The sequence below is a fragment of the Typopeltis vanoorti genome, chromosome 6 (genome assembly GCF_054136105.1).
Source record: "Typopeltis vanoorti isolate ZY-2024b chromosome 6, IOZ_Tvanoo_1.0, whole genome shotgun sequence".
In the NCBI taxonomy this organism is placed as follows: Eukaryota; Metazoa; Arthropoda; class Arachnida; order Uropygi; family Thelyphonidae; genus Typopeltis; species Typopeltis vanoorti.
The window spans coordinates 23,712,946-23,734,190 of record NC_143554.1 but is presented as its reverse complement, the minus strand read 5'-3'; the positions used below and the strand labels follow the sequence as shown (position 1 = coordinate 23,734,190).

The 21,245-nt window shown below is 36.7% G+C and overlaps 1 protein-coding gene across 2 annotated transcripts in view; it reads right to left on the bottom strand.

Annotated features, from left to right (window-relative positions):
• LOC150105338 (ATP-dependent translocase ABCB1-like) overlaps positions 1–21,245 on the bottom strand; it is a 417,983-nt gene that overhangs the window by 26,116 nt on the left and 370,622 nt on the right. For both annotated transcript variants that reach the window (XM_090394721.1, XM_090394720.1), the window contains exons 24-25: positions 8,315–8,509; positions 3,372–3,575 (exon numbers count right to left, since the gene is read on the bottom strand). In XM_090394721.1, the coding sequence (XP_090250847.1) occupies positions 3,372–3,575; positions 8,315–8,509 (399 nt within the window). The remainder of the gene's footprint in view (positions 1–3,371; positions 3,576–8,314; positions 8,510–21,245) is intronic.

The following is a 21,245-nucleotide window of genomic DNA, read 5'->3' as shown; positions in this document are numbered from 1 at the left end:
GTTTGCAGATGATGCAAAACTGGTGAGAGCAATGCAGAATCAAGCAGATGTTATGGCCTTACAGGAAGAATTAAACAGATTGCATAAATGGGCAGGTAAGAACTGTCAGTTTAATGTTGCAAAGTGTAAGGTTTTGAAATTTGGTAAGCAACCATGGGATGCAAAGTATACATTTGGCAGGGAAATTTTAAAGGAGGTAGAGGATATTAGAGATTTGGAAGTGGTGGAGGACAAAGACTTGAAATTCACGGACCACATTGTGCAAGTTGTGAAGACATTGGATAATAGCAATGATGCAGAGGATCCTGATGTGCAGAAATAAAGAGGTTATGATGACTTGTATAAGTCCTTGATCAGGCCTAATATGGATTATTGTGCACAGTTTTGGTCACTTGCTTTTTTGTAGTGATGAGGATATGTCAGAAAGGGTCCAGAGAAGATTCACAAAGTTGTAAGTGGTCTTTGGAATGGGGAGTATGAAGACAGATTGAGAGAATGCAAATTGCAAAGAATTGTGAATAAGAGGAGTAGGGGGTGATATGATTGAGACATATAAGTTAGTCAGGGACTGTTATCAGGTTGATATGGAAGAGATTTTTCATAGAATGGGAGAGGTGGGTAGAATAAGAGGCCGTTGGTAGAAACTATATAAGGGGGGGGTGTGAGCAGAGGAGTGAGGAGAAGGTTCATTATGGTTGATGAGTGGAATGCGTTGCCTGAGTTTGTTGTGAATGCAGACACAGTGAATCAGTTTAAGGCATGGTTGGATGAACATGTGTGCAACAGTGAGTACTTACTACAAGGAGTCTCTGACTCCATGGAGGTCAGATGTTAATAATAATATTCTTGGTTTAATCCTTTATCCAAGTGCAAGCAAACACAGCTTGTGTGAAGTATTATTATTATTATTACGTGACACCTCCAAGGAGTCCAAAGACTCATCGAGGGAGGGCACCTACTCTACAACTCTCCATTTCCACCACTCATATCCACCAACTACAGCGAACTGCATCACATACAACAACGCTATCTACTGTCCACCACTATTTTTCACAGACAATCACAAACACCCATGCCTGCAGCAGGATTCGAACCTGCAGCCTTTTGGTTGGAGAGCGGATACACTAACCACTCGGCCAACCAGGCCGACTAAACTGCTCTACTGGAGTATTATGACTACATGAATTATCTTCATGACTAGATGTTAATGACTTCACATTAGCTTCCCATAATGTAAGGCACATTATGCCTTAGTATCCCATAATGTAAGGCACACATCCTTTCAGGAGTGTATAATGCTATGCATTATGGGAAGTGCCACTACCCAGACCAGTTTTGCTCTTTATTGAGGTCTCATTAGTGGGTACCAGACCCAGAAGAGATACCAAGGTTGACTTGGATAAAGGATTAAACAAGAACATAATTTCTTGGCAACTTTAACTTATAACCAAGTGAAAAAACTTTCAACAACTCTCATCCAGAGTATTTTAATAATGTGTTATACCTTTTCACTTCTGCTATATGGTATATATACGAGTTCTGCATTACTTTAACCGTGGCATCTACTTCTGGGTCTGGCTTCCACCGATGCCATTTAATAATGTTTCTCTTTGGGCTTGTTTGTTTCTAGGAGAGTAGAGCAGTTTTACTTGGTGGCAGGTTTTTCCTGTCCTGGAGTGATGATTTTAATAGTGATACTTAAGGATTACCCAGTTAGATTAAGAGTGATGTATAGATCACTCAGAGTTTTTGGAGAGGCACCCTTGCACATTAATAGTACCTAAATAAAGGTTGATACAGGTCTGGGTAGTGGCCCTTTCCAAAATGCATAACATTATACACATCCTAAAGTAAGTGTGTTTGCATTATGGGATACTAAGGGAATTAATGTGAAGTTATTAGCCTCAATATACAAATAGCCTAGTTATGAAGATACTTCACGTGCAAACTTTGTTTGCTTACACTTGGATAAAGGATTAAATAAGAATAATTTCTTGTCAAGATACATGAGATGTAAATGCTAATGGTTTACCATCTCTAACAATATTTAACTTGATCTTATACTCTTGCTTTGAAAAAGGTGCACACAAAATATCTTCAACATTGTTTTGAGTTGTCAAGAAGGATAAAGATAAATGTCAGTTTTGAAAAACAAAATACATATTATCTAACAGGAACCCACAAGGAATAACTAACTACACTGCACTTCTTCCTAGCTGCAAATAATCTACTGAGTAGAACTAAACTACCTGTGCTGTTGAGATCCATACACCTTTAAATTTCCCACACATATTTCAATTGGTGTAAATAGGCCAGGGCATGTGCTGCATAATCCCCACTCACCTTTAGCCATTAAAAATGCACACAAATGAAGTTCTACAGAGAATAGTGGGAGATCAGGGGAGAACCAGAGGTCATCCCTGAAAACCGTATAAAGAGGGTGTGAGTAGGGGAGTGAGAAGCAGGTTTTTTTCGTGCAGAGTTGTGAATGATTGGAATGCCTTGCCTGAGAGTGTGGTGTCTGTAAAGAGTTTGAGTGTGTTTAAGACATGGTATGATGAGATGTGTGTGTGTGATAAAAGGACCTCCCAGATGAGTCTTTGACTCCATGAAGTCTTGGGAGAAAATAATAAAAATAATAAAATAATAATAAATGTCTCGTAAACTATGCATAGGGAATCACATTGTTCTTTCTTCATACATGTGAAGTCAACATATGAAGTGACAGCAACTTACCTTATGTGATTTATATTCACACTATGAATGTCTTGACATTTGTAACAGCTCACAACTATTTATTTCAAATAAATATTTGATATAAATAATAAATAAATAAATTTATTTCAAATAAACAAGCTGCTAAAAAATTATCTCTTCATGAATTTCTGGGTGTGTGTATGTGTGGTGCACACATAGCACGTTCAGAACATTCACCCAAGCCAGTCAGTTGGAATTTACAACACTGATCTTATTTGTTTGTGTGTGTAGCATTAAGACTAGTTTGTATTTAGTTTTACTTGCTTGTTTTTTTTTTTGGATGATATATCCTTGAATATGCAATGCAATGCAATAATAGGTATACAAGATTTGAAATATTAAGTTCTTATATTAAAACTGCAAATAAATTCATACTGTTTATAAGAGTTTTATGCGACAGAATAAATGCCTGGTAATTTCTATAATCTAACTACTGCAATCCAAAAAGATGACAGTTTTCAGTAAAGAGAGTGAGAGAGAGAGAGAGAGAGAGAGAGAGAAAGAAAGAAAGAAAATCTTTAACACTGGTATTAACTGTAAGAGCTCATGAGATGTTATTTATCAACAGTTTCATTAGATTTAATTAAAACTTATTTTCATAAAAGGTAACTTACATTTGGAAGACCTGTAATAAAATCATGTATATTTGCAGTATGAGCTGCTGCCTCTATATTTTCCTTCGTAAATTTTCCTTCACAACCATAAATTATGTTTTCCTTAATGCTGCAATTGAAAAGTATTGGCTCTTGACTAACCATGGCAATATGACTTCTTAAATACTGTAGGTTTATTGTACGAATATCAAAGTCATCAACTTTCTAAGGAAGTAAACAAAGTAATTAGTCATGTGATTCATATCATATTCAATATACAATTCTTGAATTTAAAAAAAAAGTGGAGAAAGATGAGTAATAAAAATTTGGTCTTTTTACAACCTTTAGATGCTGTTATGTGCCAGGGCATTATTATTACTATTATTATTACACAACATCTCCAGGAAGTCCTAAGCCTCATCGAGGGAGGGCACCTACTCTACATCTATCTGTCTCCATCATCATCATCTACACCAGCGTCATGTATTGCCTACCACCACCACTAGTATTTTCACAAACATCCATGCCCATGGTGGGATTCGAATCCACAGCCTTTTTGCTGGAGAGAAGATATGCTAACCACTCGGCCAACCAGGCATAGATTCATTAAACCTCTCATGTCCTATGGAGGCAAGAAGGAAAGAGAATTCATGTCTACCTCCATCAAACATACTGCACCAATGGGATTTCAGTAGAATACTCTCTCTTATCTAAACTCTATAATGAAAGATATTTCAAAACAACCTATAAGCTCTCAGCAGCATAAAATCTGGGGAGATGGTGACAGGCAAGACATTAAAGCCATATTTGTGTTTCTCAAATTGTCCACAGTGCAAGAGCAAATGATGATGGTATAAGTTAGATGGAGACCATCTTAGGTTATATGGTCAGACAACACTGGATATGGGGTGTGGGCACTGGATATGAGGATATCCAGTGCCCACACCCCAAAAGGTTGGATACCATTGTTCTAGATCATCATTCTCTATACTGGATTAGTTGTATTAGATAAGATCTAATACAGCTTGACCATCTATCATATCAATCAGAATATCAGATAATTTTCATGTCTTCCAACATCCTGGACCTTTTCATAACCAGTCCTTCCTCCACATATACAGTATATGTTACTAATTCCAACCGTAACCTTGTCCAGGTTTCCTTTTCTACAGACCAATTTTCACTCAGCCATTCTCAGCCTCTTTTAGTTCTCTGGCACTACGATGGTCTGATTACCATTTTTGCCTCTCTGTTCTGAACACTTGCTCCAACCAAATATCCCAAAATTCTTACTAGAATGAGAGACTTCATCTAGTAAGAATTATGGGATGTATATGGCCCATATACAAGAGGTTGGCTGGTCAACCACTACTTAACACTTCATTGTTCATTAAGTGTGCCAAAGCAATCCAAGATAAAACAGCTCAAGTCAAAATATTTGCACTCAGCCTGAACTACAGCCCACAATATTTGTAAAAAATAAAAATAAAATAAATAAAATTTCACTGTTCAAATGGCAGTCAAGCAATTCTTGGTCCCTATTAACATTACTGGGTACAAATTTTACTCCTCCATACTTTCTCATATTCTAATGATACTGTACCAATATCATCCAAAGATAAGGCATAAGGTGCATCTCACTTCTTGGCATCAGTCTTCTTTTTCCACTCCTATAGGCAACTAAGAAAAATCGCCAACTATATCACAAATACTGTAGGCCTCCTCTGATCTTTTTACAGCATCTGGACACCACACTAATTTGCCTGTCCAGATGGCATCCTTCCCCAATGTCTGAAAACTGTATTCCAGACTTAACACCAATCCTATACTGCTTGATAAAGATATACTTGTCTAGCACCTGCCCAACAGTATGAAAGCAAGCCTATATCGAACCCATCCCTAAAAATGGAAATAAAAGTTCGGCACCAAATTATCATCCTACTGCTCTCATCTCAATTCTCAGACAACAAACAAGGTCAGCAAAAGTCAACTTCTCTACTTGGAATCCTAGAAATCAATTCTGAATCCAACATGGATTCTGTTACTTTCATTCCACACCGTCCTGGCCAACCCTACTTATCTTTCAGACAATGGATAACTTTGACAAAATGCATGTAATTTCTCTTGACATTCTCAGCATTTCATCAGGTTTCCTTACCATGCCACAATCTTATGGTTTGCTAAATAGCTAAAAGCTTTGGACTCAAACTCCATCCCTCTTCTTTATTTAATAAACCAGCTCAAATCATTCATCCTTCAAGATCTTCTATGACCAATGTCTTAAACACCGATTTCCTTATATCAATCTTCAGTAGGGTGAAGATAATGTAGTGAAGTTAATACTATAAAAAGTCCTGTTTTATCTCTCATTAGAAAAATCTCACTTCATGTCTCTTTACTTTTGATAATTTCACTTCTTGGACTAACTTAAATATGTAGCCTTTCCCAGCATAAACAGATCACAAATATAGCCTTCTCGGGATTCAAAAAAACTTTGTGTCCTCTTCTGTTAAAGACACTACTGACCTTTTTTTTTTTTTATGTTGGGCCCATATACAAGAGGTTGGCTGGTCAACCTATAGTACGTTAGTACCGTATATGGGTATTGCACAACCTGCACAATTCCAAACACTGTATTAATCCCAAATCTATCCAACCCTAGAATACTGATTTTATATTTCAGGTAATGCATTAAAAACCTCTCTAAAAATGACTGATCTATACAGAGGCAGCAATCTGCTTAACAGGTGATTCCCCTCTCTCACAGACTTCCTCCTGTCTTCTGGTTCTTACATGAATGTTCTGTTTCTGCATTGTCTTTTCTATCAGTATTTTTATGGGTGTTGAATTACCAAAATGGCTTCCACCATTTCTTCAATTTTCTCTAAATATTTAAAACATGAGCAGCAACCAGTCAACATTCCTACATAATTCAGCTTCAAACTTGTTGCACCAATTGAGAAGAGGAGAATGAGAATCTTCCTATTTCGTTCCATACACCTCTATTCTTTGAAACAGTCCTTCCCATAATGCTTTCCTCATGGACTATGAAGAGTGGAACAGTTGATGTTCTTGAACACCTGAAAGTCAGCTCAACAGATTCCTTCTTTCTCACTAAATCACATGCCCAATACACAGCACCATTGTGTATTGGGCATGTGTTTTGCAACCTCTTTATGCACAATTGCATTATATTGATATTTTTAGAAAGGAGATGACAACGAAAATAATGACTGCTATAACTTTATTATTATTTTCTATATTTTGACAAAGTCAAATTGGCATTTTGTAAACAAAAGGTAAACAACTAGGAATCTCAGACATTTTTAAAGTAGCCACATGGAATGTACTTAGCATATCAACAAAGGAATTAGAATTAGTAAAACAAAATCATAGGAGTATATGTCCCTGAAGAAGGTAGGAAAGAGGATTCTGAACAATTTTATGAGGAACTACACAAAAGTTAAATAAATGTAATAAAAATGACTAACGAATAAAATTGGAAGAACTAAAAGAAGCAAAAAGGTATCATAAAACAGAAAATCAACTGGATTAGATGGCAGATACAGAATACAGAGCTTTGGAAATATGGTGGAGAATATTTAGATCACAGATTCTTAAAATTAATAAATAACTTTGAAGGAAATGTGAGGGTCCATCGGACTGGTTAAAAGCTAAGGTTATATCTATATTTAAGAAAGGAGACACATATGATTGTGTAAATTACAGAGGAATGAGTTTATTAAATACAGGTTACAAAATTTACAGTAAAATCCTAAATAAAAGACTTAGAAATATTGCAATTATATATATATATATGTTAATGCTAAGGTGAGGATTTCCATTAATCTGCAGATTCCCTAGATAATGTTCAGATTATTATTATCATCATCATCATCTGATCTCCATGGAGTCAGAGACTCATCATGGGAGGTACATACTATTGCACACAATGCTCATCCAATCGTGCCTTAAACTGTTTCAATGTGTCTACATTCATAACACCTGTGCTGTTATGAATGTACTCACTTGCCTCATAAATGCCTGCACACACACATACTTAACTTTGCAAAAAAAATTCTTGATACTTTCAAAAAGAGAACAAATGGGCTAATTAACGACTCCCTCCAACTGCTTTCTCACAGTCAGTTTCTGCCTTGTCTTTTCAATAGGTACTTCCCATAGGCACTTTTCAATGAAATAGCATCCAGTCTTTTACTTCTGTGTTACAGCTGTGATAACGCAAGCAAAGAGCTACTCAACATTTATTCACTATCCACAATCTGCTCTTTATTCCCTCTATTTCTGTTCTCTTTAACAGGCTTCCTCAGATATATTCCCCAAAGGCTATAACTTCCAAATATCCCATTATCCCTTGCATGTTGGAAACCTGATTACTGCTCTGATATGGAAGTTAATCCTATTGACATAGTGTGTATATATCTGTCAATTGTAATGTTATTCTGGCCTGTTTGCCTGTTTGGTGAGATGTAAAACCCAGCCACCTCTGGCTAAGTCACCTTCCCGATGAAGGTTCTTCATATCCTAGATAGGATTTGAATCAACTCTTTCCAAACAAAGGGCATCACTGAATCTGAGTGAGCTATGGAGGCTATAATTTCCAGATATTCCAAAAGAATATATTAATATTTCCTTCCTCTGCTTGCATAAAGCACTAATGTGTTATGGGTTCTGCAACCTTATATGGGATCAATATAAAAAAGTTAAAATTCCAATGAAGTTGGAATTCCAATGCATTTAATTAATCATCAGTAAAATTTCGTTTTATAGAGAAATCACAGAAGTTATTAAAAAAATACAGCACATAAATTTATTTTATTTATTTTTTGGTAGTTTAGAATCTTGAGAGAAGCTCCTATCCTAATAATGAAATTGTTTTGGCAAGTGCATGATATATATTATCAATAACTAATGACTATAATCAATTACAAAGTAAAACTTACTATGTTTCCTCTCTGGGGATCATAAAACCTCTCGATGAGACTAACTACAGTGCTCTTACCACAACCGCTAGGACCAACTATGGCTAAAGTCTGGCCTGGCTTCATATTAAGAGAGAGTCCTTTTAAAACAGCAACATCTTTTCGGTTTGGGTAACGAAAGTGAACATCAGTGAAGGTAATTTCTCCCTTAATTATCTAAAAGAATTTAAATAAATAAAATAACAATACTGAATCTATCAAAATTAAAACACAAAGGTTATTTATTCTCATTTATTCTAAATTCATGAGCTGGATTTAGAATAAATAAATGAGGAAAATAAATTATTTTCCTGACCTCCACGGAATCACAACTCATCAATACAAAGTCTATTATACCACTTCTTAAACCCATCCACAATTGGCACTTCCATCATCCTCTCAGGCAATAAATTCCATGTTCCTACCATTCTCCGTGCAAAAAACTTACCACTTACCCTTTTACTCACTAATTACTTTTGTAATTTACAGGGATGGTCCCTTGTCATTGTTCCTTCCCCTATTCTACCATATGTGAAATCACCTCACTGTTAGTGTGATAATAATCCTTAAACAGCTTAAATGACTTAATCATATCCCCTACCCTTTGTATTGTATACACAATACTCTGTGGTCTGCTTCAAGTCTGTACTCATAATCCAGATTGTACAGTTCTGATATAATTTTTGTTATCTGTCTCTGCATCCTCTCCAAGGTTACTTCATCCCTTCAAATCCTGTCAAAAATCCAGATGTGGTATGGATTTCTGTGGTTTATATACAAAATATATAATGTGCTTTATATGATATGCTTTATATACAAAACTTTATATAATTCGACTACCACACTTTTATCTGTAATGGTCAATGTCCTTCTCAATATTGCAGCAATTCTTTGAGATGTTTTCACAACTTTTGCCATCTGTCCTCTGAAATTCAAATTTCTATCTACAGTCACCCCAAGATCCTGCACTTCTTCCAGTATAACTCTACCATGTAAGTATGATGCATCCCATCTGTAGTTCCCAATTTCAAAACCTTACATTTAGTTGCATTAAAATAACATCGCAAAATCATTTGTCCATCTTTCCAGTTTATTTAAATCCTCTTGAATAGTCAAAACATCAGCACTATTACTAATAGCCATCCCAAGCTTCACATCATCTGCACACAACTGAATATCTTCATGTAGTCCTGTGACAATATCATTGACATAAAGATTGAACAGTAATGGTCCCAGTACCCAATATATAACCTTCCTACTCCCTGTTGCTTCTCCCTCATATATAACTTTCTGATATCTATCAAAAAGCCAGTTACCAATCCAATTCACTAACCTGATATCTAAATCTATGTGTTGCAACTAAAAAAACCAATGGCACTATCTTACCCTCCTTGATATGTAGCACCGTGGCAAATGCCTTTGCAAAATCCAAAACATTACAGTGCATACCTTACCCTCATCTGCTGCTCTTGTTATACTATTGTAAAAAGTAACCAGATTACTAAAAATTAACACCACTTAACAAATCCATGCTGGCCTGCATAAATAATAATGTCCTGATCTGCCCAATACTGTATAGGATTTTTGGAGTTCTTGCAAGTTCTCTAAAGTCTTAACAACTACAGAAGAAATACAAACAGTCTTACCTCCATTCTACCACCACCACCTTTATGCAATGGTACTATCTTACCATCTTTCCACTCTTCTGGAACCTGTCCCATCGCAAAACTTTCATTAAAGAGCAAGTTGATGGCACAGTCAGTTCCACAACACAATCCCTTAAAATTCCATTTAGCCCCCCCCCCTCCACTTACTAACATTTAGCTTACTCAGTTTTCAGAGCACACCCCTTTCATTCACTTATAACCCTTCCACATTCCTTAACCCTCCAGCAGGCTCTACTAGGATGAACCACTCTAATAAAGTGATAATTAAATAGCTCGCAACCATGTCATCTGCATTGGTCACCTGATTCCCATCTCGATCCAGTAAGATAATCTGTCCAGAGTCATAGGCTCCTGCGGTGCATTACCAGTGACTTTCCTCTTTTAGTATACTGCACCACTATATACAACTTTCTGATACCTATCTGACAGCCAGTCACTGATCCAGTTCACCAGTCTATTATCCAATCCCATCCATTTCAATTTATTTAACAGATTGTCATTTGGCAGTCTATCAAAAGGTTTGGCAAAATCTAAATTCACCACTGTATATGCATCTCCCTTGTCCAATACATGAGTCACCATGTAATAGTGCATAAAGTAACCTGGTAAACGATGATCTCCCTTTAACAAACACATGCTGGCAATCACAGAGAATATTGCTGTTATCAACCTATTTCTGTATCCCAATTCTCATGAACTGCTCCAATACCTTAACTACAACTTCAGATATACACTCTGGCCTATAAGTTGTAGCCACAGCCTTATCACCACCTTTATGTAGAGAAAGAATTTTGCCTTCGTTCTAATCCCTTTGGACCTGTGCTGTTGTAAGACTATTATTAAATACGCCTGCCAATTATACTGCCAACTCGCTGGAACAATCCCTTAAGACCTGTGTTGATATGCCATCAAATTCTATTGACTTTTTGTCATCAAGCTTATTTAATTCATTAATCTCCCGCTTGCTTACAATTAACTCATTCTCTCCCAATTTTTATAACTGAGTTTTTCATTTCACCCTAATGAGGATGAAACACCATTATAAATTGTTCACTAAATACCTTGATGTCATTTATTATTATTATTATTATTATTATTATTATTATTATCCCAAGACCTCATGGAGTCAAAGACTCATCTGGGAGATCCTTTTATAACACACAGCTCATCATACCTTGTCTTAAACACACTCAAACTCCTTACAGACACCACGCTCTCAGACAAGGCATTCCAATCATTCACAACTCTGCACGAAAAAAACCTGCCTCTCACTTCCCTACCACATTCTCTTTATACAGTTTCGAGAGATAACCTCTGGTTCTCCCCCTATTTCTATTTTATGTAAAACTTCTCCACCATTAATCCTATAACAACCCTTTACCAACTCGTAGGTCGCTATCATATCTCCCCCTCTCCCTCCTATCCACCAGCCTCTGCAAATGACAACTTCTCAATCTTTCCTCATACTCGACATTCCAGAGGTCAGAAACTAACTTAGTGAGTCGCCTTTTGGACCCTTTCCAACATCTCTTCATCCTTATGAAAACCAGGTGACCAAATCTGGGAACAATAGTCCATGTGTGGCTTAATCAAAGTCTTATACAACGGAACAAGAATCTCCCTACTTCTACACGTCGGTGTCCTCTGCATCAAAAGTGGCTGTGTCTCCCCTAAATTTCAGATCTTTATCCACTATCACCCCCCCCCCAGATCTCTTATTTCCTCTACCTCCAACAATATATCCTCACCAAGCATAAATTCTGCATCCCATCTTTGTTTTCCAAATTTTAAAACCTTACATTTTGCAACATTGAACTCACATCCCCATTTGCTTGCCCAATCACACAATTTATTTAAGGCTTCCTGTAAGGTCACAACATCTTCACTACACTTCATGGTTCGTCCCAACTTCGCATCATCAGAAAACAACTGAATATCTCCATCCAAATCTTCACCAATATCATTAATATACAAGTTAAACAGTAATGGCCCTAAAACAGACTCCTGAGGCACTCCACTAGTGACTTTTTTTTTTTCCTGGATATCGCTCCCCATACACAACTTGTTGATACCTATCAGATAGCCAGTCTCCAATCCAATGCACTAGTCTAATATCCAACCCCATCTGCTCTAGTTTGACCGTCAACTTATCATGAGGTACTCTATCAAAAGCCTTTGCAAAATCCAAGTATATTACTGTGTATCTTTCTCCTCTATCCAAGAAAGCAGTCACTTTATTGTAATAAGTAAGTAGATTATTAAAACATGACCTCCCTTTGGCAATTCCATGCTATCCATCAAAGATAATACGATTGTTGTCAACCCAACTCTGGATCCTAGTTCTCACAAGCTTCTCCAACAACTTAACCACAACACCTGACACACAGATAGGCCTATAGTTTGATGCTTGAGTTCGATCACCTCCTTTATGAAGTGGCACAATCTTGCCCTCCTTCCACTCCTTAGTAACTTGACTGAATGCAAGACTCATATTAAAAAAATATGTTAAGGCAGGTGTCAATTCCCTGGCACATTCCTTCAGAATACGTGGCAATATATTATCAAGTCCCACAGCCTTATTAACACCTAGTTTACTCAACTCCCCATACACCTCTTGCTCACTTACAGTCAATCTCTCCTCCCAATCATCAACTGCTTTCAATCTCTCCATGAAGTCACATTCACAGGATTGAAAGACCTTTATAAACTGCTCATTAAGTATCTCCACCACACATTCTGCAACAGCTGTCTTTGGACCATTTTCTCCAACCAATGTCATCCTTCCATAATCATTATTTCTTTTGCTGGCTACATATCGAAAGAACTCCCTAGGATTCTTTTTGGCTTCATTAGCTAACTGTTGTTCATACCTCTCTTTAGCTACCCTTACCAATCAAGTCACCCTCCTTGCCTGGTCTTTGTAGACCTCATGGAATTGGTTATTTCCACTTCTCTTATGCTGCCTCCACACTACCCTTTTTCTCTGTATCGCATGCTTAATCTCTTTATTCATCCATTTCACACCTACCCTATTTAACCTTCTGATGCTTGGAATAAATTTAGACATTGCATCTACTAGATAGTTTTTGAAAATCCTCCAAGCTGCATTATTCTCTTTTCTAGCTAACTCCTCATTCCATTCTACACCTGCAAGCTGTCTATTGAGCTCTTCATAATCACCCCTCTTGTAGTTCCACATATACCCTTTTCTCACAAAGGTCCTCACACTGTTGGCAATCACCCAGGTAATCACCTCATGGTCACTTTCACCAATTGGTGGATGATTTGACACCTCATTTATAATTACATCCTCTGATGAGGTGGCCAAATCCAAGACTCTCAATCCTTGTGTGCCCTCTATTACACACTGTCTGAGGTAGTTATCCCTCAAAAACCCAAGAAACTCATTTGCTTTACTTCCAGTTGCTATCTAATTATTACAGTCTATATATTGGCATAATTGAAATCACCCATTATGATCCCCTTTTCTTATTTGCTTGGCTAATTTGACTATACATTTCATTATCACCACCATCCACATTACCTGGTCTATACAACATCCAACCAAGTATTTGATTCCATTCACCTCTATCTCATACCATACTGCCTCAAAACCACTGGCACTATTTCCCTCTTGCATCTCTACTTTGTATGGATATAACTCTTGCTCTATCATCAATAGCACTCCTCCTCCCTTTTTACCCCTTCTATCCTCACGAAACACATCATACCCTTCCATCTCTATTCCTGTCAGGATGTCGTCATCTTCCAACCATGTCTCACTTATTCCGACAATCTTTGGGTAAACAGACCCAATTAGTGCAACCATTTCATCTGCATTGTTTCTTATACTTCTAGCATTTGTATACAAACACAACAGCTCATTTCTGGATCTACAGCTAGTTCCACTGATACTATCACTTACTCAATGTGATCTCTCCATGCTCGACTGGGGCCATTTCCCTTTCTGCTTCTTCATTTTAAAATCCCTTTCAATTCCAACTGTTTCCTCTTGATCCCTGGTCATTCCATTCCTTTCCTGCCTACACATGCTCCCCTCCTCTTGGAGCATCCACCTTTCTCATGCTGTGTACCCCTGTGCACCCTGAGCCTCTCCATTTCCTGCTCCTCTTGCACACCCATTCTCTCATTTTCTATACTCATACCACTCACTTCCCCATTCATAACCACCTCTTCAATCTCTCCTGTCTTACTCTCCTGCTCTTCCACATCACTTCATCACTTCCCACTTGATCTGATTCATTCTGTCTACTCACTTCTCTACTTTCCAGCAGCAGTCTCTCCACGCGACTAACACCATAACCACTCAAATGCAGTCCATCGCTCCGATATAGTTCACTTCATCCTTCAAACTCATTCCACACATTAACAAACTGTACTCCCATCTCCTGACACATTTCAGCCAGCATATCATTCATAATCCTTGCTCTTCGCCTCATCTCAACACAGTCATACCTAGGCAACATGCACACTACCCTTCCTGTCACACTGTTCTCTTTTATCCTTCTAAGCAACTTCCTGATATCCATTCTGAAGTGCTCTTTGTCCTCTGTCAAATCATTCGTTACTATTAAAACAATCAACTCCTCTGCTCGCTCCCCTCATCATTCATAATCCTTGCTCTTTGCCTCATCTCAATACAGTCATACCTAGGCAACATGCACACTACCCTTCCTGTCACACTATTCTCTTTTATTCTTCTAAGCAGCCTCCTGATATCCATTCTGAAGTGCTCTTTGTCCTCTGTCAAATCATTCGTTACTATTAAAACAATCAACTCCTTTGCTTGCTCCCACCCTCATATCCAATGCATCAATCACTCTACTCATTTTACCATCTACAAAACATACCTTATGCATCCTATCATCCAGCACACCTTTTATAATGGAGTCGCCATGCATCGTCACTCGCTCATCTTTCGTTAACTCTTTCATGTCATCAAGATTTGTTTTAATAGTTTTTACCTGAATATTCTTAATTTCATTCTGCATCCATTTCATCTCCTGCCTCATCCAATCCAATTCAACTTCCGAATCTCACATCACATTCTCTCTATCATTTAATCTTTCTAATTTTCTAACTCTCGACCCCCTCTTCTCACTTTCACTCTCATTCATCCTTCTGTGTTTCTGTACTTTCGGTCCAACATGCATCCAACTTTCGCTATCATTCATTCTTTCGATATTTTCCATTTTCGATTCCTGCATCGCCATTTCCGGTTTCAATTGTTCTCTCAATATCGTTCCCTTCCACCACTCTCACCTCACTTTCGTCCTTTTTAACATCCTTTACGGTTTTCAGATTACTCGTTTTCTTTTTCTTCTGATTTTTAAAAAATTTTTTTCTCTCTTTCACATCATCCTTCTCTTTCGAACATGCATTCATTTTCCCCCGCAACATTCTCGCTACTAACACTTTCTGTCATCAATTTCATGTTAGCATTCATCGATTCCTCGTTCAGGTCACACTTCGCACACACACACACACCCTCCTTCCATCCGCCCTAAACATCCACAAATCATTTATGTAATTGAAAGAATACATATAACACATCTCACACAAAACGACTGAAGTCTAAGTTAAAATCATGGAATGACAAAACCGCCGCCATGTTTAATCTGCTGGTTACCACTCTAAAGTCTAATGATAACAACGAATTCATAATTAAATTTAAGCAAAAAAAATCCCCCACACTAATAATAATGGTAGTGCACAACTTTTACAGCAGCTCTTACTCAAACAAACACTCATATATACTTTATTATTCCAAGAATAACTTATCTCAATCCAGAGCTCTTCCACACGTCTGCCAAGCTTGACCCACAAGCACCCTCTTTGTAGCAGCTTCTATTCCACCATCTTCATCCATCAGCATCATATTACTATAATCATTCCTCCTTCTACTGGCTACAAATCTGAAAAACTCTCTAGGATTTTTCTTGGATTGAACTCCTAATTTCTGCCATTAATGCACTTTTGTTGTCCTTACCAACTTGGTCACTATTATCCTGGTCTGCTGTTTATACTCCTCATGAAAATTGATTGCTACCATTATTCATTTTGTGCTGCCTTTATAGTATCCTCTTCTTCCAGAGATTTCATGCTTAATCCTTTCATTCATCCATCTGGCACCTACCTTATTCAGTCTTTTGACATTCAGAATATATTTGCACACTGATATTGTTAAATATCTCTTGGTCAGCTCTCACTGCTGCTTAACTTCACATTCCAGATATATGCAGAACTACATATATCCTTTCCTCACAGAAGTCTTCATATGGCTGGCCACTGCCCAGGTGATCATCTCATGGCCACTCAACTCACAGTTCACATGCCATGATAAAATGATTGGATCTAAGACTTTTGATCCGTGTGTGCCCTTCCTTACATGCTGACTAAGATAGTTCAAGAATTCAATGATGTTTCTTAATTCTAATCTATGTAACCATAATTAAAATCATAATGATCACCATTCCTTTGTTCATTACTCCAAGTTGCTTATACATTTTCTTCATCTCTATCCTCCACATTCCCAAGCCTACAGCAACATCCAATAAATATCTCTTCCAAGCAGCCTCTACTTCATATCATACAGACTCAAAACCATTGCTACTATTTCCTTCTCACTTCTCCACTTTGTGCAAACATAATTTGGGTGGTATCATCAACTTGTCCTTTCTATCCTTGAGAAACATCACTCCCTTCCATTTCTATTCCTGTTAAGATATCATCCTTATTCAACTATGTTTCACTTATTCCAACAATTTTTGCAGCAAATAAACTTAATCAGTGGAGCCATTTCATCTCCCTTATTTCAAATATTCCTGGCATTTACAAATAAATACAGCAGTTCACCTTTGGGTCTAAACCTAGTCCTACCCATGCCACTTGTTGGTTGTGATTTCCCACCATCCAACCATTCCAAATCATCTTTATCAGCACTTACCCTATTTATCTCCTCAGACTGAACTACACACCTTCAACATCCATTCTCTTTATACTATATTTCCCTGTTCACCATGCAACCACCCCTCCTTGTTTTTCTCTTTATTATCTCTCACATTACTACTATTCTCATTTACAACCACTTCAGTCTCACAAATTCCTCTCTCCTGATCTTCTGCTTCACTTCTTACTTCCTCTGTCCTCTTGCTCACATCAATCATTGTTCTTCTTTGCAGCAACAGTCTCTCTCTAACTAACTCACTTGCTGTTAACAATGACTCAACTGAAACTACTAATTAACTCTAATCACTGTACAAGTTAATCCTCACCATCTTGTCAACATGATTGACTTCTTAACCAGGTGGAAGGCAAAGTGGTTAAGAAGTCATTCTCTAATCACTTGCATTCCAGTGATTAGAGAATGACTAAGTTAAGTCATTGTTAACAGCAAGTGAATCAGTTAGAGAGACTGTTCTGACAAGGAAGAGCAATGAGTGATGTGAGTAAGAAGGTAGAGGAAATAAGAGGTGAAACAAAAGAAGAGGTCGGTGGAATTAGAGAATGGAAGCCAACTTAAGTTATGAACAATGAATCCTCCTTTCTATGGAGATTCATTGATGCTGTGGTTGGCAGTTCCTTGGAAGAACAAGATGTGTGATTTAAGAATCTATAAAAAAACTACTGACATGGAAAAGTCCTTAAATTTCAAGAGATAATTTAAGCAGTATATAACAGAGGATACGTAAGGATCAAATCTAGGGTTTTCTCAGTGGATAAAAGAATGATATATTGAATGAGGTGGTGTCAAATCTGCCTCCTCCTGCTGGTAGTGACCATGGGATACTCAGTTTGGTGGTGGCTCCCCATATCAAGGATCCTGTGACTAAAATATACAAGTTGACAAACCACATGATTAGGGAAGGCTTAGGAAATGGGCAACAGAAAGGAAGAGGAAAACTGAACCATTCAGAGATTAGGAGATTAACTAAGAAGATGCAGAATGGATGGATTGTGAAACTATGCAGCAGTCTGGATGAAGGCATCATGGAGGTAGTATAAGATAAAAGGTGAGAGGTAATAATCAATTACAAGAGGAATATAATGAGTGAATTACAAAAGGTGATAACAAAATTAGTGCACCATATGAGTAGTACTTATCCACCCAAGACAAGGAAAATACCAGTGAGTTCTTTTGATATGTGGACAACAGAAGAAGAAATGATTGTGGGAGAATGGTATAAGCAAGAAATGTTTTTTTATTTTTATTTTTAAATGTTGAGCCCATACACGCAAGTTGATCAACCTATAGTATATTATTAGTGATATGGGTAGTCGGTTGGGAAATGAAAAACTTGTTTACATTTGATTTAAAAGCCTGTATATTGTATTCTTGGGAAACACATCAGAGGAAAGACTGTTCCACAATAGCAGTAGCAGAGATGAAGGAGGAGAAAAAGAAACTTGTTCTGTGCACTTCAAGGTACTCTGAAGGGATGTTGGGTGGCAGCTGTATGTATTCCAATGGGATTAGTACTAAGTGGGGGAATTAATGATGCTATTTCAGATGAACATTTGCCATGGAAATGTTTGTGTATAGAATACACAAACAGCAGAAACCAAACGTCTGTGTGAAAGTGGGAGGAATGAGTTGGGAAGAGATGGATCATTAATCAATCTAATTGCTCTCCTCTGTATTGGGCCAAGCATTTTGAGGGAGCTCTTATGCCCCCCCCCCCCACTCCAAATGTGAGAGCAGTGTTCAATGACTGATAATTAACAAAGAAACAAGTAATCATCAGCGAAAATATATTTATACTAAATGCAGACCAGGCAAAAGTTTCTGTGGTATAGCAGTTCTGTGGGAAGTTTTCGGTATTGAGACCACATTATTACATAAAGCGTTTAATAAAATAAGTAATTAAAACCTGACAAGTTTCTTAAGTCATAAGACTTACATCACCAGGGGTACTAGTACATAAACGTTTTACACAACAAAGCCTATTAACAATTAATTACACATATTAGATGGCTTTGATAACTTCATTACTGTAACATATAATTGAAAAACCAGAATACAAATGGTAAATTTTTTACTGTATGCGTGTTTGAACATTGCTAGTTATTGCTATTACATTCTGTGGTATCACGCATGTTATATCCTAGGTCTGTATTAAATTTTTGATGAAAGCAGACCGTGCTTGATGTAAAATTAAGCCTTGATTTTTATTACATTGTGTAGAGATCCTAAGCATTTGCAGGGCTTCTTTAAATTTTCGTGTAAAACAGTTACAATCAATATATATGACATTTTTGTCTGTTGCCAAAGTACTTGATAGTGAGTAGTGGTTGTGTGGAATGCCAGGCCTGATTTATGTTATTTTTTTGACATCTTTTACATGATAAGACTTGCAGATCTCTGCCGACCTTACTATCTGGCATACTGGTTAAGGTGTTTCATGCTAGTGAATTATTATTATTATTATTATTATTATTAAATTAAGCAATTAGAAAACAGAAATATAAGATCTGATAATGTTGGAGTTCTTGATAGGTAACAGATTGATTTGGAGGAAAATTGTAGGTAGGAAGTTAGTAATGATGTAAATTTTTAAAACATTATTTCGATGCCAACTACAGGACAGCTAGAAATACATACCGTATAACAAGACCTCAGACTACTAATTATATCACATATAAATACAATAATCACTACGGAAAGGCCATGCGAAACTTCTACATCCCAGACATGATAAACAAATTACCTTTTGAATACAGAAACCTTACAAACTACAATAGCCTGAAAAGAGCTCTAAGGACATACTATGAACAAGAAACACGCACCCAAAATACCATACAAACTTAATGAAACACAATATATTCGCTCAGGCTTCCAGTTCAGCGACACATCAATACATTCCAAGTTATTTGTGTGTGTGTGTGGGTGGGTGCACGCGTGCGAATTTCTCAATCATAGATTTCGTAGCATCCTAACACAGCAAAAAAAAAAAAATAAAATACATAATAACCAACTGGTGTCATCCTCAGATAAGCTTACCTATAAGCTTCGAGGATGAAAGGAAAAAAAAATTAGTTCTCATCCAATATGTATCATATGTAACCAGACGCATGTAATGTACGTATCACATGAAAACCAATGTATGTATAATATGTAAACCAATGTACGTAATGTAAATATCACATGTAAACAAATGTAAGTAATGTATCATGTGTAAACAAATGAATGTAATGTATATAATAATCGTAACAAATGTATGTAATGTATATAATAACTGTAACAAATGTATGCAATGTAATAAAAAATATATATATATTTTAAAAGTAAATCATGAGTTTACACCATACGTTTGTGAAAATAAGGACACATAATATTTAGATTGCATATGTGTAAATACTGTTGTATAATCACACCTTTTCAAACTTGAAAAAAAAAAATAGTAAATCACAACATGTAATATTATACAACATATGTAACTCTGAACAATATAAATGTAAATTATTATTATGATTGTTATATATAAAAAAAAAAAAAAAAACTGTTATTATCATTACTATTTAAATCTCATTATATGTAGCACAAAGTGCTGAACCTTGTAAAATAATATACTGAATAGATGATCATTGTACATATGTAAATATTTGAAAGAACGATAAAAAAAAAAAAATTATTCAGGCCTCCATGGAGTCAAAAGACTCATCGTGGGAGGTCCTTCCTAAGAACATAAAGTCTGTCAAGACTCGTGTGACATTATATCAGTATGAGTGAGGATAGAGGCAAAGGCAAAGAGAGCAGAGTGTAAGCTGGAGGTACATAAGAAATTAATTAAATATGACTATTTATTTAAGGTGATAGAACTTGAGTATATCAGGTCATTAATGATACCCTTCATATGCATGTTTAGTAAATGGCATTGCAAAAGTTACAGAAGAGTACAAGGATAGTAAAACTGTACTACTGCACAAAGGAAATGGCAAGATCATCAACATCAAATTCCTGACATGTAGCCTCAAGGGGTGGAGAGGGTATGATAGTAATAAATGAAAAATTTACATCATTACTAACTTCCTACCTACAATTTTCCTCCAAATCAATCTGTTACCTATCAAGAACACCAACATTATCAGATCTTACATTTCTGTTTTCTAAGGCACTTTTTACTGTATCAATCCAAATATACCTTGGGCTTCCTCTGAGTTTTTTTTCTGCCAACCTGGCAGAGAACACTTGTATTGCTAATCTTTCCTCTCCCATTCTGTTTAAG